At 50.8% G+C, this 26,415-nt stretch overlaps 1 protein-coding gene across 1 annotated transcript; it reads right to left on the reverse strand.

Annotated features, from left to right (window-relative positions):
* Nucleotides 1-4,428: 4,428 nt before the first annotated feature.
* Nucleotides 4,429-14,215, reverse strand: RPL23A (ribosomal protein L23a). Its single transcript, XM_081319570.1, has 5 exons — nt 14,078-14,215; nt 8,287-8,467; nt 6,078-6,254; nt 4,684-4,753; nt 4,429-4,537 (listed from the first exon to the last, which is right to left on the reverse strand). The coding sequence occupies exons 1-5, from the start codon at nt 14,100-14,102 to the stop codon at nt 4,523-4,525; spliced, it is 468 nt and encodes a 155-aa protein (XP_081175696.1). The 5' UTR covers nt 14,103-14,215; the 3' UTR covers nt 4,429-4,522.
* Nucleotides 14,216-26,415: the final 12,200 nt, after the last annotated feature.

A 26,415-nucleotide genomic window follows, 5' to 3' on the forward strand; every position in this document is an offset into this window, starting at 1 on the left:
GTAATTAAATAGTTAACAAGCATTTGACACATATCTCCCTTGCTTCTCAGCTAACAAAGTGAGATAGAGCTTGTGGCCTAGAGGTTAAAACAACTGCCTAATGTGCAATCAGCCCAGGTTCGAATCTCAGAAGGGTATGGCTGACTGATGAAAACAAATAAGTTTGAAGTGCATATCAGTCTCCCTTTAATTCTTTGTTAGCAATCTAAAAAAATTTACACAAATATGAGCTGTCACTGTTGTGACTACTGCCTGTCGATGGCCTCTGGTTAGGCTGAAACAGGAAATAAAGATTTGTCCCATGTTTGGGGCCTAGCAAGGTAATCTAAATAGTTAACAAGCATTTAACATACATATATATATGTATATAGCTGACTGATGAAAACTAATGAGTTAGAAATGCATTTCAGTCTCCCTTAATTCTTTGTTAGTAATTTACACACACACACATATATATATATACTGTATATATATATATATATATATATATATATATATATATATATATATATATATATATATATATATATATAGAGAGAGAGAGAGAGAGAGAGAGAGAGAGAGAGAGAGTGTGCGCTTGGTGCTTTAACTTTGTAAGGAAACTGTAATAAAAATGACAGGAATTGCTTTGATTTGTTTCACGGTTACTCGCCCACCCAAAGTCACTTGTTGAGACGGGCACACATATTGAATGAGACATTGACTGAGCGAACACTACAGTTATTCACAGGAGTCCTTCAGTGCCAGAACAATTGACTAAACGAATACTCAATCGATGTGGCACCACGTCCACGAGCCCCGACAGGTTCCTCGGAGGCGTTCCCCCCAGGGAAGCCAGCCCAGACGGAAAACAATGGCTTGGCGTGCGGAGACAAAATTCTGCCATCTTCAAACATGTTCAAGCAGCCGGTTGGGGAAGGGAATTGGGGTGTGTGTGTGTGTGACTCTTATCTCTTTGCAAGAAACTAGACCTGATAAAGACATTGCTCATCCTCTGAAACTTGCCTGCACAAACATACAAACACACCCAGCAGGTTTCACTGCTCAGCTGGGAAAATAATTCACAGCGAAGCACCTGATCCGACAAGTCTCAGTTCTGTGCTCAGGTGACAGGGGAAAAAATGTCTTAAAACTTCCCTCTCTCTGATGCTATCCAAGTATGCAGAATATAGAATGACAGAGTTGGAAGGGACCTTGGAGGTCTTCTAGTCCAACCCCTTTGCTTGAGCAGAAGGCAGGGTGTCCAACATTGGAACTTTATGACTGGTGGAGTTCCAACTCCCAGAATTCCCCAGTCAGTATAATCTCTTCTTAAAAACCTCCAGTGGTGAAGCAGCCACAACTTCTCAAAGGCCTGGAGACTAAAAACACGCAAAGAACGGCTGCAGGACTTGGGTCCGGCTAGTCTAAAGAAAAGAAGAAACAGGGGTGACAGGATAGCCAGCATGCCAGTATTTGAGGGGCTGCCACAAAGAGGAGGGGGTGGGTGGGTTGAAATTAATTCTCCAAAGCACCCGAGGGAAGGATGAGAAACAACGGTTGGAAAGTGATCAGAGAGAGAAGCAACCTAGAATTAAGGAGAAACTTCCTAACAGTGAGGACAATTAATCAGTGGAACAAAAGTTGTGGGTGCTCCAACACTGCAGGGTTTTAAGAAGAGACTGGACAGCCATTTGTCTGAAATGGTATAGGGTTTCCTGCCTGAGCAGGGGGCTGGACTAGATGACCTCCAAGGCCCCTTCTAACTTTTTATCATCATCATGATCATTTCAAAGGCGAGCCTTTCCATTGGTTGATTGTTCTCACGGTTAATGAATGTTGACCACGTGATCGTGGGGAATGCCGCAACCGTTGTGTGGATACAGATTGCAGAATAAGTTTGAAGGGACCTTGGAGGTCATCTAGTCCAACCCCTGCCCATGGCAGGAGTCCTTATAACATCCTGGCCAAATGGCTGTCCAATCTCTTTTTTGCAATCCTCCAGTGCTGCAGCACCCACAACTTCTGGTGGCAAGTTGTTCCACTGGTTAATTGTTCTGTCAGGAGGTTTCTCCTTAGTTCTAGGTTGCTTCTCTCCTTGATGAGTTCCCATCCGTTGCTTCTTGTCCTGCCTTCAGGCGCTTTAGAGAATGGCTTGACTCCCTCTTCTTTGGGGCAGCCCCGGAGATATCGGAGCACTGTTATCATGTCACCCCTCGTCTTCCTCTTCATTAAATTCTATCTTGCAGCTTTCTTTCCTTCTCGAGACTTCCCCAAATCTGTTCCTCCTCTGCTGGAAAGACGGTTTTGTTGACGCTCTCACAAAAGGACCAGCTTCCAACTTGACCAGCTGCTGGGCAGTGCCGAATTGAAATTTCGCCTTGTCTGCAAAGATCAATCAGTCCCTTCCTGGCACTTTGCCCGGCCCTCCCTCGGTTGCATGTTTACCACCTTATCTCTTTCCAGTTGGAGCCCAACACTTCTGACCCTTGCCCAAACAATGCAAGGGCTCCCAGGTGGGCCTCAGGGGTGAGACCCGCCTGGAGACTGGCACGCCTGGAGCCCTGGCAACCCAGAAGCCCCTGCCTCGCTCCTCCAGTGGGGAAAGAGCAAACAGCAGAGTGATTGGAGAGCTGTGAAACCCCCTGGAGAAATACAAAGTAGGGCTTAATTGGATGACTTGTTTTCGAGTGACATCATCTCGCTGCAAGGACAACACTGGCCCACAAGAGGGCAGCAGCTGCTTGAGTCACTTTCACCTCGGGTTGGATGGTGCTGACTTCCAATTCCCATAATCCCCATCTGACCTGACCATCCGCTAAGCTGGTGGGGGCTTATGGGAAGCCCAAGACAGATGGAGAAGGCAAGGAGGGGAAAACTGGCTTCAATGCAGGTAGTCCTCAATTTATGACAACTGGGCCCAACGTTTCGATTGCTAAGCGACAGTTGTTTTGCCCCATTTTATGACCTTCCCTGCCAGTCGCTAATTGAATCACTGGCAGTTGTTTCAAAGTGAATCTGCCTTCCCTGTTGACTTTGCTTGTCAGACGTTCGCAAAAGGGGGCACCCGGGTCATCGGAGCCGTCAGTAAATACGAGGCCGCTGCCACAAGCCTCCGAATTCTGATCACATGATCCCGGGGAACTCGGCAACCGTTGTGTGAAAACTGGTTGTAAGTCGCTTTTTTCCAGTTGTAGCTTCAAATGGTCACAAAACGAGTGGGTTCTTTTCCCCCCAACAAACCCTGCCTGTAAATCAAATCTTCGGCTCAAGTAATCAATATCAGTGGGGAGCCTCCCTATGCAGAGGCAGTGTACCTTACAGTAAAATAGCTGGAAGTGGCAAACAAGTGGGGCTCTCTTTGGTTCAGCCTTTGGGGAAATTCTCTGAAAGTGCTGCCAGCAGCTACAAAGATCCATTGTGGCTTGAATGCAGCTACAGGTCAAGTGGGAGACTGCGACCTTATAAGCCGCTGGCTTTAGCGGGCAGGGGGTCCAGAGAGGGTCCCGGGTTCTGTGGGGCCAAGCACGAGGCAGCCCTGACAGACCCGTGTATTTATATGACTTTTCTTAGGATGAGGGTCAATCGGTCCGAGTCATTCAGGTGAAGTTTCATTAAGAGGACAGGTGAGGACACCTGGGGGAGGCTGGTGGCCAAGAAGCACAAAGCCAGCGGGGCACTGCTGAGTTTGGAAGGGGCAGACGCTGCTCCTCACCTCTGGGGAATTCTGGGAGTTGGGAGTCCACAAGGTCTTGAAAGCGGCCACGGTCCAAATGAGGCCGAGGGATTCAAATTCTAGAAAAGAAGGCTGGACAGTGATGTGTCGCTGAGGATTTGCAGACTCGGAATTGAATCTCTCGCTTTAAAAGCCCCAAGTCCTCCAATTAGCCAGTCTGACCATTATATTACTTTTTAAAAAAATTCTTGGGTGGGACAGAGATACCGAGCCCCCCCCAAAGACCAGCCTTCGCAATCTAAATTGCCTACATCAGGGGTAGGCAACCTTGGCTTTTATGACTCGTGGACTTCAACTCCCAGAATTCCTGAGCCAGCTGGCTCAGGAATTCTGGGAGTCGAAGTACATGAGTCATAAAAGCGCCAAGGTTGCCTACCCCTGGCCTACATCAAGGTCGCCTGGTCAAAATTCGGACGCTTGGCAACTGACTCGTATTCAGGACGGTTGCCAGTGTCCTGGAGTCCCGCGATCCCCGTTTGCGGCCTCCTGACCAGCAAGGTTAATGGGGAAGCCAGAGCCACTTAACAACCCTGTTACCAACTTAACTTTGGTCGTTAAATGGGGCAAAACTGAACTTAACAATTGTCTTGTTCAGAAATTTTGGGCCCAGTGGCGGTTGTTAAGTGAGGACCACACCTGTCATCAGGACAATCCTTCAGAGGGAAATTACACCAAGTTTTCTTCACTTTTGAAACGAAGGGCGGAAACCGCAGCGGCGTTCAGGATAATTTATTGTAAGACCTTTGAACAGTTTTGTAAGCTACTTGTACAAATGCCACGTTTTGAGCAATTCTGGCCAGATCCCGCTCAGATTATTCCAATCTGAAAAAGAACCAGAAACTCTTCGTTAGCCTCCAGCCCGGGTGGATTCGAGGCCCCCCCCCAAAGCAGACTCCCTTCCCCCTTCCTAAAAGAAACCCCACCCCCATCCCTTTACGGAAGCAAGTCCCATAAGGCACAAGCCTTACCTTGTTGGCTACATCGAGGGCATCGTAATCTGGAGCGAGACGGACGTAGGCCTTTTTCTCCCCGTCCGGCCTGTAAGGAGGAAGGAGGACTTAAGCGCCAGAAAATAATCAGCTCCTCCCCAGGTCTACCCATCGAGAAGGTTGCCATCCCCAGAGGTCTCTAAAAGCACGAATACAGTCCTCGACTTACGACTATCCATTTATTCCACACCTGGAGCATTGCAGCCAATTTTGCTCACCATATCACACACACACCCAAAAGTTGAATTTGGCAAAAAGTCAGAGAAGAGGAACTAGGATTGGCTAGTCCAGGGGTAGGCAACCTCGGCTCTTTGATGACTCGTGGACTTCAACTCCCAGAATTCCTGAGTCAGTTGACTCAGGAATTCTGGGAGTTGAAGTCCACGAGTCATCAAAGAGCCGAGGTTGCCTACACCTGGACTAGTCGAAAGAAAAGGAGGCTTCCTCAGCACAGGAATTGGGGTGCAGTCTGAGTCTCCCTGGGTCAAAGGCAGCTGACCCCAAAGAAACTGATAATATTAATATTTCCAATGCAGATAGCCCTTCAAGTTACAATCCTTCAGTGACCCAAATTACACCACTGATAAAAACGGATTCTGAGTGTTTTTCACACTTACGATCATTGCCACATCCCCACGGGTCACGTGATCAAAATTCGGACACTTGGCACCTGACTCGGTTTTACTATGGTCACGTGATCCCCCCTTTGCAACCTACTCACAATGGGGGAAGCCGGATTGGCTCCCCAACCCTGTCGCTAACTGAATGACTGCGGTGATTCGCTTCACGACGGTGGCAAGAAAGGTCCTAAAACGGGGCAAACCATTAACGGCTGTCTCGCTTAGCAACAGAAATTTGGTGGTAAGTCAAGGACTGTATTCTCCAGACTCATCTAAGACCAGGTTTTTCCAACAAGATGCTTCTCTTTTCAACATGCCCAAGCTGAATAAAAGCACCGAGCCACTTGCTAAAGGGCTTCAGACCACTTATACGTATTCTGCTTTAATCTATTAAATCTCCAACCGTTCTGACTTCTGTTCTGGAAGCCAGCATGGCTGGTTTACGGGATGGATCCTTTCCCAAAGTTTTTATGTTTAAGCCTTCAAATGTTTCAATTACACACTCCTTCTTTCCTGTGTTCTCTAAAGCAGAGGCGTTCAGCCTTGGCCACTTTTTAAGACTGGTGGACTTCAACTCCCAGAATTCCCCACTCTTAAAAAGTGTCCACTGTGGGGACTCCCCTGCTCTAAAGGCCTCTCCGTGCATCAGCGGTTCCTTTGAAAACATCATTCAGCTCAGCCGGAAACAGTTTCCATCATCTGCACGAAACAGCCCCGGTACCCGTCCCCCTCGCGATTCCAGCTGCTCTCTACCTGATCAAGGTGTTGACCTTGGCCACATCGATGTCATACAGCTTCTTGACCGCCTGTTTGATCTGGTGCTTGTTGGCCTTCACGTCCACGATGAAGACCAGGGTGTTGTTGTCCTCAATCTTCTTCATGGCTGACTCTGTGGTCAGTGGGAACTTGATGATGGCATAATGGTCAAGCCTGGGAAGGAAGGGAGAGGTTTTCAACAGCCCACCCGGGATCGGGCCAAGGGGAGCCCCGAAAGGCCCAAGGCTTTGCCCAGGATTGAGGTGCATCAGCTCATGGCTACAATCACAACCACTCAGACTTTGGTCGCTTAAGCCTCATCACGCACAGCCTCCATCCTGGGGGGGGGGGGGGAAGGGGCACCATCTGTGAAATGCAAACATGAGTAACGCAGTTGAGCAGAAAGCGATAAATCTCAGATCACCACCAAGATGGTAACAGCCCAATCTGGGCACTACATTTTGGCAAGGACACTTGGCAAACTGGAACATGTGTCCAGAGAAGAGTCCCCAGGGTTGGAAGGGAAGGCCTGGGAGAACAGATGGAGGCCCTGGGCAGGTTTAAACTGGGATTAAAAAAAAACTGGAAGGAGGGGGAGGGGGAGAAACATGACAGCCCTGAGAAGGGCTGGAGGGCTACCAGGTGGAGAATAAGCAAGATGGTTTGATTTCTGTCCTATCTTGCAGAACTGCTTTCTCTACAGCCCCTGCAAACTGACAGTCCCTAGTATCTTCCTAGCTGTTGTACTAGCTCCAGAAGCCCCAGAGTCTCCAGGCCAAAACAATTTGGAACTTGATAGCAATGTCTGAACAAGTGAAATGGAGACTCGGCCTGGGTGAAAATCACATTTTCACATTCCTGTAGGCCAGTATGGAAAACAGCTACTAGACTGCCTGTAGAGGGGAATAGCAATAGCAGTCAAGGCTTATATGCCGCTTCGCAGTGCTTTACAGCCCCCTCTAAGCGGTTTATAGAGTCAGTTTAGTGCCCCCAACAATATGAGTCCTCCTTTTATCCACCCCAGAAGGACGGAAGGCTGAGTCAACCTTGAGCCGGTCAGCAACGAACTCCAGATTTTGGGCAGAGTCTGCCTGCAATGCTGCATTCGGCGCCACGACGGCTCTTGGTGATCCCTCTACCAAAGTGACAGATAGATCCCTCTACTAAGGGATCCCTCTTCCAAACCACTTGGTTTCAACCTGCCTTGCTATGGATGGGAATTGTCCAGAATTAGTTGTGACACCGGAAGAAGCAGCTCTGCAGCCCCTCTATCCATGGGGATGGAGATTCGAATATAGTGTGCAGGACTGTCCATGACGTGCATTCTCTGGTTCCCTAGAACAGGGGTCTCCAACCCTGGCAACTTGAAGACTGTTGGACTTCAACTCCCAGAATTCCTCAGTTGAAGTCCACCAATCTTAAAGTTGCCAAGGTTGTGGACCCCTTCACGGAGGAACACCAGGGGCCATCGTCTGGATAGCTGAACTGGACATCCAGTGGCCATTTTTTTTAAAGTGCGGTCTCCAAAACTGGACACGGTGTTCTCCATGGGGTCTCGCTAAAGCCCTATACAGCGGGATTAGGACCTCCTTTTCCCGGCTGGTGCAATCTAAAAATGGGTGTCTGGAAAACACAGCCTAATAATCTGAACCATCCCACGAGGGTTCCAACACACACCCATTCAGGCAAACAATTCCAGGGGGAAGAGCCAGCTTCTAAGGCAGGCCTCGCCCACGTTTTGGCTTGCCTGGACCGCAACGGGTGAAGAGGAGTCGTCTTGGGCCACATACTAAATATATCACATAGTTTTTTGTTAGCTGCAAAGTCGTGTCCGACCCATCGTGACCCCATGGACGATGTTCCTCCAGGCCTTCCTGTCCTCTACCATCTTCTGGAGTCCATTTAAGCTCACGCCTACTGCTTCAGTGACTCCATCCAGCCACCTCATTCTGTGTCATCCCCCTATTGCTAAAAATCCCGTAATGTTAAAAGTGTACGATCTTGTGGGTGCAGTTTGGGCAGGCCTGTTCTAATGGCTTAGGGCAGGGGTCTTCCAACTTGGCCCTTTGATGACCTGTGGACTTCAACTCCCAGAATTCCTCAGCCAAGGGCCAAGTTGGAAGACCCCTGGCTTAGGGTCAAGTGGAAGCCCTTTGACATTCGGGGGCGGGGGGGAGGGAAGGAGAGAGAGACAGGGCCAACCTACTTGTTCCTCCGTGGGGCGCTCTTTCGGGGATACTTGGGCTGTCGCCGTAACCGCAACGTCTTTGGTCTCCGGAAGGTGGGCGATGTCCGGATTTTTTTCTTCTTGTGGCTGTGGACACCTTTCAACACGGCTTTCTTCGCTTTAAGTGCTTTGGACTTCGCCTCAGTCTTTGCTGGCACAGCTGCGGGAGGAAGAAACAGGTTGAGCAGAGTAGAATTCAGTTTACAGCTGGGCCATTTCTCTACTCCTCCCACAAGCACTAAGGATCTGATCCCGACAAACAGATCTGCAATCTCTCCCCCCCCCAAGAATCACGACTGATGAACCCGGATGAACCCATCACTAGGTGGCAGCGTAGCCAAATGTCCATGGAGATTCTCCAGGTCGTGGTTTTTTCCCAAAGGTGCCTTCCCCCCCCAAAAAAAAGGCAACTGGACCATGTTGTTTTTTCCCCCTATGAAAATGTCTTGCTTCTCATCCCAGAAGCTTCTTCAATCCCAACCAAGGGAAATGTTTTCAAAGAAAAGGCCAAGAAAGTCCCAGTTGCCTTTTTGGGGTGGGGGGGTGGGGAGAAAGCACTTTAGGGCCAGCCTAGCCAAAGATGCGTTACAAGAAACTTGAGGGGCACAATTTAAAAGCGAGCTTTAGGATGTAACACTGTCTGTGAGAGAATGTAGTCAGAGTTTATCAGGGCTTCTCAAGTTCAGCATCTTTAAAGATGTGTGGATTTCAACTCCCAGCATTCCCCGAGCTAGCCTAGGAGAATGTTCTTCATGGCTGACTCCGTGGTCAGTGGGAACCTGATGATGGCATAAACTTGGGAAGGGAGAGGTTTTCATCAGCCCACTGGGGAACGGGCCAAGGGGAGCCCCGAAAGGCCCAAGGCTTTGCCCAGGATTGAGGTGCATCAGCTCATGGCTACAATCACAACCACTCAGACTTTGGTCGCTTAAGCCTCAACACGCACAGCCTCCATCCTGGGGAGGAAAAAAGGGGCACCATCTGTGAAGTGCAAACATGAGTAACGCGGTTGAGCAGAAAGCGATAAAACTCAGATCACCACCAAGATGGTAACAGCCCAATCTGGGCACTACATTTTGGCAAAGGACACTTGGCAAACTGGAACATGTGTCCAGAGAAGAGTTCCCAGGGTTGGAAGGGAAGGCCTGGGAGAACAGATGGAGGAGGCCCTGGGCAGGTTTAATCTGGGGAAAAAACAGCTCGGAGAAGATAAGCAAGATCAGGGGGTCTTCAAACTCTGCCCTTTTATGACTTGTGGACTTCAACTCCCAGAATTCCTCAGCCAGGCAAAAGGGCCACGTTTGAAGACCCCTGAGCAAGATGATTGATTTCTGCCCTGTCTTGCAGAACAGATGTCTCTGTTTTGTGAACTCAGTCCCTAACTTGTTCCTAGCTGTTGTACTCGCTCAAGAAGCCCCATGGACACCAGGCAGAAACAATCTGGAAGTTGACAAGATGTCTGTATATACAAAATGGAGACTCAACCTGGGTGAAAAGCATATTTTCACATTCGGGCCCTAAGGTATAGGTCCTCTTAGAAATCCATAGCTGCAGCCTTACCCATCTGTGCGCCACCTTCTACATCATGATCCTTAACTTTTAAGAGGTGTGCATTTCAACTCCCAGAATTCCTCAGCAAGTATTCTGGGAGTTGAAGGCCACACCTCTTCGAATTACTGAGATTGGTCTAGATCAGTGGCTCCCAACCTTTTCTAAACCCCGCACCCCTAGAACGCAACCGATATATTCTCGCACCCCTTGCAAAACTTCAAAATAACAGCAACAAATTATGCATATGCACTATAATTTTGAAAAGCAAAGTTTTCATTCCCCCCCCCCGGAATTTCGTCTCGCACTCCCAGGGATGCCAGTCTAGATTATTGCAGCAGCCAAAGAGCTGCAGCCCAACATATCGAGAGGCTTCAGTTTGAGAAAGGACGCTTCATCTTAATATTTGGGTCTCAAAACAAATGCAAGAACAGCAGTAAAAGAAAAAAGCACAGGCCGACTGCTCAGAAGGTGGTAGGCAACAGATCACAGGAACAGTTCCCAGCCTAACTTAGCTTTTTATTAAATTTGCCACCCATCTCTCATATTGAAATGACTTTAAGTTGCTCCTCTCAAAAATGGGGAATTCTGTTCAAATATTTTTAAGCAGAATGACTGGCAAAAGGAGGGAATGAGAAGGAAGTAAAAAAAATATATATGCTAGGAAGCCCTTGGCCATTATAAAGTCACCAGGACTATATTCACAAATCTTGAAAAAGCTTGCAAGTATCATCTGAAGAGTGCTTGCCATTTTGGCTCTGAGGACACACATGGTTGTTTAGGGATGGGGAAACGGCAAAATTTCAAAAAGGAAAAAAAGGTTAGACTGTTTGGCTTGATGTTAGCAAGCACAATATTGGAGACAAACTGTTTTGTGAACATTCAAGAAAAGGAATGTTTGTTTGGTAGGAGCCAGCATGGGTTAATTAGACCCAATCTCTAACAAAAGAACTTTTGCTGTTTATGGGAATCCAAATGAACACAGTAAATGTTGACCTCAGTACTCAGACTAGGGCACTATTCAGTAAGATACACTGTATGGAAATACATACATACACACACACACACACACACACAATCACCTATGGCAAGGCTCTATATTTAACTGGTCATTGAGTGCTACATCAAAGAGCTCTATTCTAGCCCCTAACCTGTACAACATATTTACAAATAATTTGGATGGAAAAAAAATAGAGCTACCAAATTTATAAGTGATTTAGAAATGAAAAAAAATAAAATACAGAATAAGGGACTAGAGCAGGGGTCCTCAACCTTGGCAACTTTCAAGACTTGTGGACTTCCACAAGTCTTAAAGTTGCCAAGGTTGGGGACCCCTGGACTAGAGTATGCAAAAAAGGATGGGGATGTCCTGTGGATTACTAGCTGAACATGAACAATAATCAAAAATGCTGTTACATAATTTGTAGGTGCTTCTGACACAATTAAAAAGCAATAAATTCAGTCCTAGGCAAAGTCAACAAAAAAAATTCCCCTTTGTATTCTACAACTTTTAAAATCACTTTAAAAGTGTTCAGATCTGAGTAGCATATTTTAAGTAGGCAAATACACCACTCTAGGCCAGAGGACATCAACCAAGGGAATAAAAGTTATGGGGGGAAAAAAGAGGGTAACTGATGGAGATGCTGGGTACCATCAGCCTGTAGAAGACTGCAGGGGGACATGCTAACAGAGTAACAGAGCTGGCCCAACTCCCTGCTCAGGCAGGAGAACTTATAACATTTCAGACGAAGTGAAGGACGAGGGGTGACATGATAGCAGTGTTCCAGTATCTCAGGAGCTGCCACAAAGAAGAGGGAGTCAAGCTATTCTCCAAAGCTCCTGAAAGCAGGACAAGAAGCAACGGATGGAAACTAGTCAAGGAGAGAAGCAACCTGGAACTAAGGAGAAACTTCCTGACAGTTAGAACAATTAACCAGTGGAACAACCTACCTCCAGAAGCTGTGAATGCTCCAACACTGGAGGTTTTTAAGAAGAGACTGGACAGCTATTTGCCCGAAATGGTATAGGGTTTCCTGCCTGAGCAGGGGGTTGGACTAGATGACCTCCAAGGTCCCTTCTTCTTATTATTATTATCTCTTCTTAAAAACCTCTCCAGTGTTGAAGCAACCATACCTTCTGGAGGGAAACCATTCCACTGACTGTTTCTCACTGTCAGGAAATGTTTCCTTAGTTTTAGTCTGGTTCTCTACATCAAGTAGCTCAGGGATTCCCAAATGGGGGTGCAAGATGATATTCCAGGGGTGCGAAAACTTGGCTTTTCAACATTATAATTATATGGATAATTCGTTGCAGTTATTTCGAACTTTTGTAAGGGGTGCAAGAATATATCAGAAGCATTCTTGGGGTGAGGGGTACAGAAAAGGTTGGGAGCCGCTGAAGTAGATGAAACAATTATCCCTGGAGAAGAAATTAAGGAGAAGGCTCAGTTTGAGTAATTCGGGGGGGGGGGGGGAGGAGAAGAGCTTTTCTTCCATTCATCAAACGGCCTAGAACCATCCTGTGGGGGGAAATGGGTAGCACAGAAATTTAATCAATCAATCATCAATGAATCAAATTCAACACTGGTCTCCTTGGAATGGGGTCCGGTCTTTGCTGGAAGCACGTGCTGAATAGACAGGGCCAGACCAGATGATCTTTAAGGGGACCCTCTCCTTCTGGGACGTTCCCCCCCCCTGTAAAAGCACGTGTTCTGTGCCATTTGCTAAATAATAAATCAAACTTCCATAAAGAGCACATTCACCCCCCTCCCACCGAACCCAAAAGCCACCCCTCCCCCAAAGAACCATCATCCTCAGCAGATGGAAAAGGCGGGGGGGGGGGTGTAGTGAGGCAGCAATGGCCTGCCACCGTTAGGCCTCGACCGGCTGGGGATAACGGGCTCTGTGATCCCCAGCAATAGTCTCCCACTCAATGAGGCCCTGCCAATCACCCTCAAGCCTCGACAGGCCGGGGATGACGGGCTCTGTAATCCCCAGCAATTTTCTCCCCCCCACCCAATTACCCACAAGCCTCGGCCAGCTGGGTATGATAGGCTCTGTGATCCCCAGCAATAGTCTCCCGCCCAACGAGGCCCTGCCAATCACCCTCAAGCCTCGACAGGCCGGGGATGACGGGCTCTGTAATCCCCAGCAATTTTCTCCCCCCCACCCAATTACCCACAAGCCTCGGCCAGCTGGGTATGATAGGCTCTGTGATCCCCAGCAATAGTCTCCCGCCCAACGAGGCCCTGCCAATCACCCTCAAGCCTCGACAGGCCGGGGATGACGGGCTCTGTAATCCCCAGCAATTTTCTCCCCCCCACCCAATTACCCACAAGCCTCAGCCAGCTGGGTATGATAGGCTCTGTGATCCCCAGCAATAGTCTCCCGCCCAACGAGGCCCTGCCAATCACCCTGAAGCCTCGACAGGCCGGGGATGACGGGCTCTGTAATCCCCAGCAACTTTCTTCCCCCCCACCCAATTACCCACAAGCCTCGGCCAGCTGGGTATGATAGGCTCTGTGATCCCCAGCAATAGTCTCCCGCCCAATGAGGCCCTGCCAATCACCCTCAAGCCTCGACAGGCCGGGGATGACGGGCTCTGTAATCCCCAGCAATTTTCTCCCCCCCACCCAATTACCCACAAGCCTCGGCCAGCTGGGTATGATAGGCTCTGTGATCCCCAGCAATAGTCTCCCGCCCAACGAGGCCCTGCCAATCACCCTGAAGCCTCGACAGGCCGGGGATGACGGGCTCTGTAATCCCCAGCAACTTTCTTCCCCCCCACCCAATTACCCACAAGCCTCGGCCAGCTGGGTATGATAGGCTCTGTGATCCCCAGCAATAGTCTCCCGCCCAATGAGGCCCTGCCAATCACCCTCAAGCCTCGACCGGCCGAGGATGATGGGCACTGGGATCCCCAGCAAGTCTCCACCCCATGAGGCCCTGCCAAATACCCACAGGCCTCGACCGGCCGGGGATGATGGGAACTGCCATGCAGCAGCGAGAGTCGGGTAGAGAGAGAAGAAGGGGGGGCATCCAGCCCCATTCTGAGGGGGCTGCAAGGAGGCCACGATCCATCTCTGAGGGGGAAACGTGGGGAAGGGCCAGGCCCAGCTCCCAGGGGTGGCGATGCTGAGGCAGTTTGGGGAGTGGGTAAGGGCGACGGGGTCGGGGTGGGGTAAGACGGGGCCCCCCTCCCGCCAGAGCCCCTCAGCGCTCACCCTCCTTCTTCGCCTTCGGCGCCATCTTGGCTCGGCGGAAAAGAGGCGGCCGCGTGAGCGCCGCCTGCGCTTATAAGGCCAAATCTCGCGAGAGCTGCCCGGCCAAGCCACGCGGGACTCACACAGGAGGGCGCGCGCTAACTCCGCCTGCCGGGGGAAGAAAAAAAATAATAGGAAGGCGTGGCCGGCCAGGCTAAAGGGGGCGGGGTACGCGTGCGCACCGAGGGCTGCGAGGGCCGGCGGGATCGCGGGGGGTCATGGGAATTGTGGTCTTTAATGACGGAGCGGTGGGAGTTGTAGTCCCGCGCGTCCCCAATCCATCCACGTGGAGTCCTCGTTTGATGTGGCCGATTGTTTTTCTGGTTTTTTTTAATGACTGAAGCTCGCCCACAAGCCCTCCAACGGCTTTGCTCTTAAACGGATTATAAATCAAATGAATAAGTGGCTTTGTTTGGGGATTAGGGCCTCAGATCCGCAGTGCAGGATCCGTGAGGACTAGAGACTTAAGCCAGCTTTGGCTGCGCGAAGACCCATTTACACTTTATAAGCTGCTGCTTGGTGGTGTTTTTATGGCCCTTAGTAGCTTGAGAACACAGTCTGGTGGAGGGTCCCACATCCCATCTTCACTCCCAGGAAAAAGCACCTTTGGAACATTTTATTATTTAAAAAGAAAATACACAGAAAATTAAAATATAAACTCCAAAAGAAAAAAAATACAAAGTAAAATAAAACTAGAAAAAACCTTTAAAAGTGAATTTTTTAAAAAAATTCCATTTATATCCCGCCCTTCTCCGAAGACTCAGGGCGGCTTACAAGCTTAGCAGTAGCCTTCATTCTATGTATATGCCTGCTTATTAGGGCTTTCACACACACACCCCAAGCGGCATTATTACAAAGTCAGCTTAATTGCCCCCAACAATTAAAACACAGAAACGTGTTTTGTTTTTTTTTTTAAAAATGTTTTGTTTTACTTTTGATAATATATTTTATTATTCATTAAATTTAATTTGTCTTCCTTTGCCTCCAGCTGGGGCTGGGCCTCATGGAAGCTGAATCTGTCGCTTGTGTGGAATAATACGTTTATCTGGGACCAGGGCAGACACAGGCCTTTCCTGGCTTCCAACAGAGCAGGAAAAGAGGAGCAGAGTCTAGAATAGAATAGAATGGAGTGGAGTGGAGTGGAGTGGAGTGGAGTGGAGTGGAGTGGAGTGGAGTAGAGTAGAGTAGAGTAGAGTAGAGTAGAGTAGAGTAGAGTAGAGTAGAGTAGAATAGAAATTAAATGGAATGGAATAGAATAGAATAGAATAGAATAGAATAGAATAGAATAGAATAGAATAGAATAGAATAGAATAGAATAGAATAGAATAGAATAGAATGTCAACCCTTCTCTCTTCCAGCGCTGATGATGTTACCTAGTTGGGTCATGAAACGTCTGCCAGTTCAGAGGGCACAAAGGACCCCACAGCCGCCCTCCTCCTCCTCCTCCCCTTCCTCCATCTTTGTGCAAACCCCCCTCCCTTCTAGCACTGAAGCTGTTCCCTAGTTGGCTCATGAAACATCTGCAAGAAAACCAGCAATATCAGAGACATGCAAAGACTCCACAGTCTTCCTCCCCCCTCCCTCCCTCCCTTCCTCCTCCCCTCCCTTTTTCCTCCCCCTCCCCCTCCTCCCCTCCCTCCCTCCTTTCCCCCACCTCCTCTTCCTGGCTGGAGCATTCTGGGAGCTGTGGTGCTCAGCCTTTGGCCAAACCGCCTTCCTTCCAGAGGGCACGAACATGGCCATGCCAGGATGCCACTGGCTAATCATCCGTGAACCTCAGAGGGCCATTTGCATCACACAGACATTCTTTGCAAAAGGTCAGCGAGATTTGGCCAGGAGCAGCCCTCCAAACACACCCTACACCTTGCTGGACTTTTGGACACCGAGAACCCTGTGGTCAGATCTTCCCACTAGAGCACCATGGGCATTTGTTCTTTACAAATAGTCCGCAACTTAGAAACGTTCATGTCCTTAGGGAGAAGGGCGGTATACAAATCAAATAAATAAATAAATAAATAAATTTAGTGACTGCTCAAAGTTACAATGGCACTGCATCCACCACCACCACCCCTGCCTGCTTTAGCTTTGCCATGAGGGTGGCAAAAGGGGATCACGTGACCCCCCCCCCAGGACAGTGCAACCGTCATAAATACGGGTCAGTTGCCAAGCCCCCAAATTCCGATCACGCTGGGGGTGCTGCAACGGTCATAAGTATGAAAAACAGCCATAAGTCACTTTTCTCCATGCCGTTGCAACTTCAGACGGTCACTAAATGAAAAGTTGTTAAGTGAAGGGCTAGCTGTAATCACGTGTGAAAAATGTGGAAATTGAATTGTCTTTTTAAAATAAATCGACATCAACTGTTTCATTTTAGACACTTTTATTAGAGTACGATTTTTGTTGTTGTTTAGTTTTTCTTGGTGTTGCCCCTGAATTTTCCCTGGTAAAGCAAAGTTATGAAGATGATTTTTTAAAAACTCTTTTATGAACCTCTTTTAGATTGTCTCCTATTTGGGTTTTGTCCTTGGAAGGGACTTTTGACTGTGTCTCACCTGTTAGATGTTTTTGTGCCAGCCATGGCAGTTCCCCCAAAAGGTCATCAGATGGGAGCAAAGAGGCATCTTTGCTCCCACTGGTGGGTCAGGCGTCCCCGGCCCCTGCAGCCCCATTGGCGAGAGTTAATTGGTAAGGGAGGGGCTGAGACCCCCCATAAAAACCTCTGCTCAGGGGGCTGCTCTTGTCTGCTCTCTTTGTTCTCTCTTCTGCTTGCTTGCTTTCTGATCCATGAGCTCAATCCAGGCATGGATGCCTCCATGCCAGGGAACTCTTTCTATTTACTTTATCGTTAAATAAAGCTTTGGCTGATTGCATCCCTGCGTGCTGCCTTTTACTTGGAAGCACCTTAACGAACCATCGGTCTCGTGAGGCCATCTCACAAATTGGTAGCAAAGAGGATGGTTTAAGGCAACGCTTCCAAGCCAGCAGCTACAAGCAAGATGCCTGGAGGTTCCAGCAAGAACCCATTTGAGACGGATGGCAGGAGATCCCCAATTGTGACCAGGAGTCTTCAATCAAAGACGGCAGCCGTGCATCCAGCCCCTGAGGCAAGCTTCGCTACAGGGACCCCTTCGCATGCCTCCCCACAGCTGCAAGCCACAGAGGGAAGCATGGAAGGCTTACAGTCCACTCAAGACTGCCCAGACGCAGCGGAACTGGACCTGGCTCAAGCCAAGCGCCTCTTGGACCAGATGACTGCCCAGGAACGAGAGGAGCTGCTCGTAAAGCTCCTTGCAGCACAAAGGACGCCACAAGCCTCTCCACGAGGGATGCCAGCGCAGGGGGCCTCTGGACGCCGGGTAAGTCCTTCCCCAACGCCCACGAGGCCCTCCAACATGGCGCCGGCCACCCTGAGTGACCCCGGGACCCCGGAGCTTTTGGCGCCAAATTTCCCGCCAAACTGTGACCTACAGCTTCCGGGGGCAACCGGAAACAAGATGGCGGCCCCCAGGACACCCACGTGGTCTGATAGGCCCCAGCCAAGCCTCGAGGCCCAGCAATCGGTGGCATCCAGCCGAAGCGGCACGGAAACCACCCCGTCTTCCCCACCAGAAAGCCTCAAGGCCTATGATGGCAGTGAAGCCCGCCCAGCCGAGCCTACTGCAGCAGCGCTTGAAGCAGCCATCCAGGTCCTGGTTGCGGCCCTGGAAGCCCAAAAGACCGCGGCCTCGACATCGGGGGTAGCCAGCCTCCCTCGCTACCCCCAGGAGCCTCCCTCTCCTCCGAGGCCTCCAACCCTCTCCCCGGGGCCTAACTGCCGGGAGGCGTCCGGCCTGGAGCCTCCCAGCTACCTCCTGCAACCCCAGAGGGCCCCCAGTGAACCCCCGGGCTCTCCGGCCTACTTTTCGCCCCCGCCCAGACGCCCTGCTTGCCAGAGGGTCTTCGGGGGGGCTCCGGACGAGGCCCCCTCCTCCAGCACCGTCTTCAGCCGCCTCCAGGGTCTTCAGGACCAGCGATGGGCTTCTCAGGGCAATCCGAGCAATCCAGGCAATCCATGTGCCATCCAGCCCCCATCCTGCGATCTTCGCCCCCCGGTGAGTGTTCCAGTGCTGGGGGGGTTTCAGGAGGACTCTTCGGGGCTTCTGCGGCCTTCAGCCCCTCTTCAGGCCCAAATCCCAGCCTGCAGGCCTAGGACTGGGCCTAGCCCAGAGGCAGAGAGACAAACGTCCGTACTCTCCGCCCCCTGGGCTGAAATGAGCTCTGAGCATGCCCAGTCGGGGCCATCCAACTCTGAGCATGCCCAGTCGGGGCCATCCAAAAATCAGAGAAAAACACCACCGCCTGCCAGAGTGATCCCTCTTCCATTCACCTCAATGGAGAGCTGGCAGATGTATAGAGAAAGAGCTGGGGAAAATTTCCTCCATTCCCAGACTCCTGCATCTGATTTTGACCTCCCAAATAATTTTGAAAGATTGCGTCTTGGGGGGCAAAATTTCAGCAGCTGGAATAAGGAAGTGCAGCTGTGTCTCTTGAAGGAAGGGACTCTAGAGATGGTTCTGCACCCCCCACCTCTTCCCTGGGGACCCCAAGAAGAGTGGTATCATAGGAGAGCATATATCACTCTGCTGAGCTCACTGGATACTGACTTATACGCCAGCATTCCAGATGGGCTCACAGCTGGTGAACTTTGGGGCCTGTTATGTTATTTCTTCAACAGCGTCGTGGCCACCCCAAAATCCTTCTCTGACATCCAGGAGCTGCCCATCAACGAACAGGAGAAGTGGCAGCTCGCGATGGAGCAGGAGATGGCGAGCCTGAGAAAGCTCGAGGTCTTCACTCCCCAGCAGCCACCGACGGAGAGGAAAGTCATTGGCACAAGGTGGGTTTTCAAGGCCAAACCACTTGCCAATGGCCGCTACCTGTATAAGGCCCGCTTGGTAGCGCAGGGGTTCGCCCAGTGCTACATGGAAGACTACGGGGAGACCTACTCTCCAACCGTCCGGGCAGAGAGCGTCAAGGCCGCCCTCGTAACTGCAGCTGCTCTGGGGGAGGAAGTCTACCAATTCGACATCCAGACGGCTTACCTCCACGCCAACTTGGACCGGCAGATCTACGTGAGGGCCCCTCCTGGCTACCAGCAGGAAGGGGGAAATACATGGTTGCTCCACAAAGGGTTATATGGCCTCAAGCAGTCGGGGAAACTATGGTACGACTGCCTTAGAAAAAGCTTAGAACGAGTTGGTTTCAGTGCATCCCATGCAGATGAATGTGTCTTCACACGCAACTCCAAGGATACCACAGAACGGGTGTTAGTTTATGTGGACGACCTCCTATATATAGGGCCTGACAAGGAAGGGTGTGATAAATTTGCCAAGGCCCTGGGGGAAAGGTTTACCCTGAAGTCCTTGGGGCGGGTTGACAGGTACTTGGGTGTGCACATCCTGGCCACTGAGAAGGGGTTCGCCCTATCTCAGAAAGAAAAGATTGAGGAGTTATTGGCCAGATGCAAACTGGCAGAATCTAACCCAACGCGTAGCCCGATAAAAAGTGACTATTACAGTCACACTCACGAGGACAGTCCTGAGTTCACAGATAATAAGCTTTACAGATCTGTGATTGGCTCCTTGCTATATATTAGCAATTGGAGCAGGCCTGACATAGCTTTAGCTGTGAATCTATTGTCCAGGCATGTGGAACACCCAAAGGAATTCCACTGGACTGCTGTTAAGAGGGTACTTAGGTACCTCAGGGACACGGCCGATGCTCTCCTTGTGCTGGAGCCAGAGAAGGGGAAGACGGCTCAGCTCTCTGCTTACTCGGATGCAGACTGGGCTGGTGACGCCGAGAGCAGACGGAGCACCTCTGGTTTCCTCATATTGCTAAATGGCTGTCCTATCCATTGGCATGTTAGGCAGCAAAAATTTGTTTCTTGCTCCATGGCCGAGGCGAAATATGCCAGCCTGTCAGACACGGCCAATGATTTGATTTGGTTCAATGCTCTGGTAACGAGCATCTGGGCATCTCCTTCTCTGCCCATCCAGATTCAAGAAGACAATAAGGCCGCAATTGCGATCTCGGGGGCATACACGGTGGGCTCTAGGTCCCGCCACATAGACATCCGCTATAAAAATGTCAGGCAGCTTGCCAGAATGGGGTTTATAAATGTCAGACATTGTAATACAACTGACCAGATAGCTGATCTGTTCACCAAACCTGTTCCCATTGACCGGCACAACCTTCTGTGTAAGCGTTTGTGTTTGGCCTTCTGAATGTTTTTATGCATGTCTATGACACCTGCTCGCCCCTTACATACATTCACTGGTCCCTGTCATTGGCTGGCAAGAAGGGGAATTGTTAGATGTTTTCGTGCCAGCCACGGCAGCTCCTTAAAAAGGTCACCAGATGGGAGCAAAGAGGCACCTTTGCTCCCATCTGGTGGGTCAGGGGTCTCCGGCCCCTGCAGCCCCATTAATGGCCCTCCGGCCCCCTCACTCTCATTGGTAAGGGAGGGGCCGGAGACCCCCATAAAAACCTCTGCACAGGGCCTGCTCTTTGGCTCTTGATCTAGCTCCCTTTGGGACTGATCCATGGGCTCAATCCAGGCATGGGTGCCTCCATGCCAGGGAACTCTTTCTCTCTGCTTTATATCTAAATAAAGCTTCACCTGATTGCATCCCTGCGTGCTGCCTTTTGCTTGGAAGCACCTCAACGAGCCATCGGTCTCGTGAGGCCTCTTACAAATAACTCTTTTATGAACCTCTTAGATTGTCTCCTATTTGTGTTTTGTCCTTGGAAGGGACTTTTGACTGTGTCTCACCGTTGCAGCATCCCCAGGGTCAGGTGATTTACATTCCCAGGCTTGACGACTGACTCGTATCTATGATGCTTGCAGCGTCCCCTGGGGTCACGTGATCCCCTTCAGCGACTTTATGACCCAGCAAAGCCAATGGGGAAGCCGGATTGACTTAACAACCGTGTTCCTAATTTAACAACTGCAGGGATCCATTTAACAACCGGAGTAAGAAAGGTCATAAAATGGAGCAAAATTCATTTAACAACTGTCCCGCTTAGCAATGGAAATTTTGGGCTTCAATTGTGGTTGTAAGACGAGGACTACCTGTAAAGAGAAACCAAGAGACGGGGAGTTCCAGTCCAGCCTTAGGCATGAAAAACTGGGCATGTGACTTTGGGCCAATTGCCTGGAGATTGGGAGTTCTAGTCCCATCTTAGGCGCGAAAGCCAGCTGGGTGACTTTGGTCCAGGCCCTCCCTCTCAACCCACCCCACCTCACAGGGTTGTTGCTGTGGCGAAAATAGGAAGAAGGGGTATTCAATAGTATTAGTATTAAACTTAGAGAGACCATGGGAAGAATTCCATGGATGAGAATCCTAAAGGGGAAAACAACTCAAGAAGCTTGGGAAATTTTGAAAAGTGAGATAATAAAGGCCCAGTCTAGCACAATACCAACAAAGAAGAAAAATAACAGCTCTCAAAAGAAACCAGCATGGCTGCATTAAAGAACTCTCTGATAAATTGAAAGATAAAAAGGACAAGTATAAGAATTGGAAAGAGGGGCACATAACTAAGGCAGAATATCAGCAAATAGCCCGTGCCTGCAAAGATGAAGTGAGGAAAGCTAAGGCTCAAAATGAACTAAGGCTTGAGACCAAAGTCAAAAATAACAAAAAAAGCTTTTTTCAACATATAAAAAACAAGAAAAAAGTTAAGGAAATGATTGGTCCATTAGTGGGGGAAAGTGGCAAGAAGGTGACAAGCAATAGGGAGAAAGCAGAACTATTTAATTTGTTTTTTGCATCTGTCTTTACACAAAGGGGAAAAACAGTCCAACCTACCCAAACCAGTGCCATAAAAAACAGAATAGAAACGCAAGTTAAGATAGGCAAGAAAATGGTATTTTTATTTATTTATTTATTTTAATTCCATTTATATCCCGCCCTTCTCCAAAGACTCAGGGCAGCTTACAAGCTTAGCAGTAGCCTTCATTCTATGTATATGCCTGCTTATTAGGGCTTTCACACACACCCCAAGCGGCATTATTACAAAGTCAGCTTAATTGCCCCCAACAATCTGGTAAGTGAGCACCTGTCCAGCCTAGACGAGTTCAAATCACCAGGCCCAGATGGATTACACCCCAAGGTTCTCAAGGAACTGGCCGACGTGATCTCAGAACCACTGAACTATATTTTTCATAGATCCTGGAGCACTGGGGAACTACCAGAGGACTGGAAGAGAGCTGATGTAGTTCCCATCTTCAAAAAAGGGAAAAAAATAGATCCAGGAAACTACAGACCTATCAGCCTGACCTCAATACCTGGGAAGATTCTGGAAAAGATAGTCAAACAAATCAGCGAACACCTTGATGCAAACACACTAAAAGTCAACATGGGTTTGTCAAAAACAGATCATGCCAGACAAATCTTATTACATTCTTTGACCAAGTGACAAAACTAGTGGACCAGAGGAATGCTGTAGATATAATTTACTTGGACTTCAGTAAGGCATTTGATAAAGTAGATCACAACAAACTACTTGATAAGATAGAAAAATGTGGGTTAGATAGCATCACCACCAGATGGATTCGTAGCTGGCTGACAGGCCGTACTCAGTGTGTGGTCCTCAATGGAACCGCATCTACATGGAAGGGAGTGTGTAGTGGGGTGCCCCAGGGCTCTGTTCTGGGCCCAGTGCTCTTCAATATCTTCATTAACGATTTGGATGAGGGGATAGATGGGGAACTCATCAAATTTGCAGACGACACCAAGCTGGCAGGAATAGCCAATACTCCAGAAGATAGGCTTAAGATACAGGAGGATCTGGACAGACTCGAACACTGGGCACTATCTAACAAAATGAAATTCAATGGTGAAAAAAGTAAGGTTCTACATTTAGGCAGGAAAAATCAAATGCACAGGTATAGTATAGGTGGTACCTTGCTCAATAGTAGTAACTGTGAGAGAGATCTCGGAGTCCTAGTAGACAATCACTTCAATATGAGCCAGCAGTGTGCTGCAGCTGCCAAAAAAGCCAACACAGTGCTAGGCTGCATTAACAGAGGGATAGAATCAAGATCAATTATGGGACTGCCTTTTGCTGGACTTGCTTGGACAATTATGACTCGCCTTTGCTATACCAGCACCGACTTGTTCGCCCTCAGGGGTGCCCCCCCTTCCTGGGTGCGACCCGCCTTTCTCTCCACTTCTCATCTTGATGAAGGGCCCGATTGTTGGGACCCTGAGAGATGGCTGGGCAGGGACAGGGGCCTCCGGTACAAATTTAATAAGAGGCCCCTGGTTACTTTTTTAGTCAAATTTTTTGTGGGGTTAGGGAGGGGGGGTGGGATTTCGTGGTTGGTTGGAAATGGGGGGGAGTCCACCAACCGTTGTTCAGGCCAGGTCCGGGATTAATCACGTGGGGGGGGAGCGGGGGTCGGTTGCCTCCGGAGCGGGTCGTGGGATTACCTATTCCCACGACGTTAGGGAATGGCAGCAGGTGTACGAACAGAGGGCCGTATCGACATTTGGGAGCGCGTCTCCGCTATCTCCAAGCGGTGAGGCGCTCCGACCCTCTGTTTTCACCCCAACGTCCCGGGAGCGAGGATGTGCAGCCACCTGAGCTCCGACTGGTGTACTTGAATGCCAGGTCCGTTGTCAATAAGCCTCCTCTCATCCGGGATCTGGTTGAGGGTGAGCAGGCGGACCTGGCTTGCATCACGGAGACCTGGTTGGGCCCAGAGGGGGGTATTCCTCTGGTTGATCTTTGCCCACCAGGTTTCCAGGTGCTGCACCGGCCTCGGGCTCAGGGTAGGGGCGGGGGAGTGGCGATTGTTATGAGGGAGACCTTGTGTCCGCAGGAGACCACCGTTCTCCAGATAGTCGGGTGTGAGTCTCTCCTCCTGAGATGTGGTCCTAAGGCGCAGTTGGGCTTGCTGCTGGTGTACCTTTCGCCTAGTCGCGCAGCGGCAGCCCTGCCTGAGCTGCTCGATATCCTCTCGGGGCTGGTGATTGAGTTCCCCAAACTTATGGTTTTGGGTGACTTCAATCTACCATCCCTGGGAGGATATGAGTTAGCTCGGGAGTTCATGGCTTCCATGACGGCCATGGACCTGACGCAAGTAATTCATGGACCGACTCATGTAGGGGACCACACCCTTGATTTGGTTTTCCTATCTGGACGGTGGTTAGATGATCTTGTTGGGGGTTTTCCAATTGTTATGCCCCTGTCATGGACCGATCATCATCTCCTGCGGCTGGTCTTCCGTTTTGCCACTCCCCGCCGTGGGCGTGTTGAACCAACTAGATGGTTCTGCCCCAGGCGCTTAATGGACCCTGAGAGGTTCCAGGCAGCGCTGGGGTCCCCACCTGCCTCCTTTGCTCACAGCTCGGCGGATGCCTTAGTGGAAGCCTGGGAAAAGGCAGCCACGGAGGCACTCGACCGAGTTGTACCCTTGCGGCCCCTGACCCGGTGCAGATCCCAGCGGGCTCCATGGTTTTCCGCGGAGCTCCGGGAGATGAAGCGTCGGAGACGGGGCCTAGAGAGCTGTTGGAGATCCAGCCGGTCTGAATCCGACCGATTGCGACTAAGAACCTGTATTAGGTCTTACCTCGCGGCGATAAGGGTGGCGAGGTCTAACCACTTCGCTACCCTCATCGCGTCCTCTCTATAACAACAACAACAACAAGAACAACAACAAGAACAACAACAATAATAATAATAATAATAATAATAATAATAATAATAATAATAATAATAATAATCATCTCAGAAGGGACCTTGGAGGTCATCTAGTCCAGCCCCCTGCTCAGGCAGGAGACCCTATGCCATTTCAGACAAATGGCTGTCCAGTCTCTTCTTAAAAACTTCCAGTGACGGAGCATTCACCACTTCTGGAGGCAAGGAGTTCCACTGGTTAATTGTTCTAACTACAGGCTGGATGGAGTCTCTTAGAAGACCAGGCAAAGGGCGGATCATGCTGGAAAGAGGTATTAATGGGACAGTGAAGAGTTGAGACCAGGCGGATGGCAGGAAATGGAATAAATCAACCGCCCAATCCATCAATCCTACCAAAGTGGGCACTTCTCAGGATGAACCGATGGTGCCAGGGCTATTTCAGACTGGCATTCTTAGAGAGAGGTCCGCAAGAGGGCCAAGCGAGGCGGCTTCTGAGCGCGTGCAGAGGGCAGCCCCCCCCACCACTTCGGCCTCGGGGGCGCTTCCAGCCGGCCTGGGCGGGCTCCCACGCGGGGCGCCTCCTCCTCCTCCCCCCGGGTCTGCCTGCGCCGTGGGGGGCTCTGCCCGCCCCGCCGCCCGGGCCAGCCCGTGAGTCACTCCGGAGCAGATGCCGCTGGCGGCCGCCTCGCCTGTCTGCGCGCCGCCGGGAGAAGGTAGGGGGGCGCCGGGAGGACGGGGGGGGGGCTCGGCCGGGAGGGACCCCCGCCTTCCTCCCTGCGGACTTCCCGGCGCTGAGTCGCCGCCGCCCCCTCCCACGCGGGACCCTGCCCCCCCCCCGCGCGACCCGGACCACCCACGACGGCGAGGGGGCCCCTGAGGCGGTGCAAAGCGCCACCCCGGCGCCGGCCAGCGGGATTGCCCGGCCCTCTTTGTTCGGAGAAGGAGCCGGCGGGGGGGGGGCTGGGAAGAGAGGGGGGCGTCTGCTGGAATTTCCGGGGATGGAAGACGACCCCCGCCCGCCTCTTCCTCGCCTTCGCCCGCCTGGGCCAGCGGGACCCCGGCCAAGCCCCTCCCGGGACGGTCGGTGCCCCGGGCAGGCTTCCTCGCCCGCCCCCTCGGGCAGGAGTCCCGGCAGAGCCCCCCCCCCGTCTGGGCCAGCTGGCTAGTCCAGGGGTCGGCAACCTCGGCTCTTTTATGACTCGTGGACTTCAACTCCCAGAATTCCTGAGCCAGCATAGCTGGCTCAGGAATTCTGGGAGTTGAAGTCCACGAGTCATAAAAGAGCCGAGGTTGCCGACCCCTGGCGGGACTCGGGGACGTCCCGGGGCGTGGAAGCTCCGTGGGCGGGAGGTGGGGGGGGAGACCGGGAGCTGCTCGGGGCCCCCCCTCCCTCCCTCCCTCCCTGGCCCGCCGCCCGCCAGGAACTTTTGGCTGCCCCGGGCGAGATTCGGGCTGCGCCCACGGGTGTCTCCGCCCACGGGCAAGGCGGCTGGCCGTCCCGATCCGGCGTCCTCTTGCAGCCTGCGTGGACCCCCCCCCCGCGCCCCCTTTGTGGGCTCGGAAGAAGAACCGCTGCGCAAAGCAGGAGAAGCGAAGCAGCGAAGGCCTTTCGT

This window comes from Vipera berus, assembly GCF_964194415.1.
Source record: "Vipera berus genome assembly, chromosome: 1".
Lineage (NCBI taxonomy): Eukaryota > Metazoa > Chordata > Lepidosauria > Squamata > Viperidae > Vipera > Vipera berus.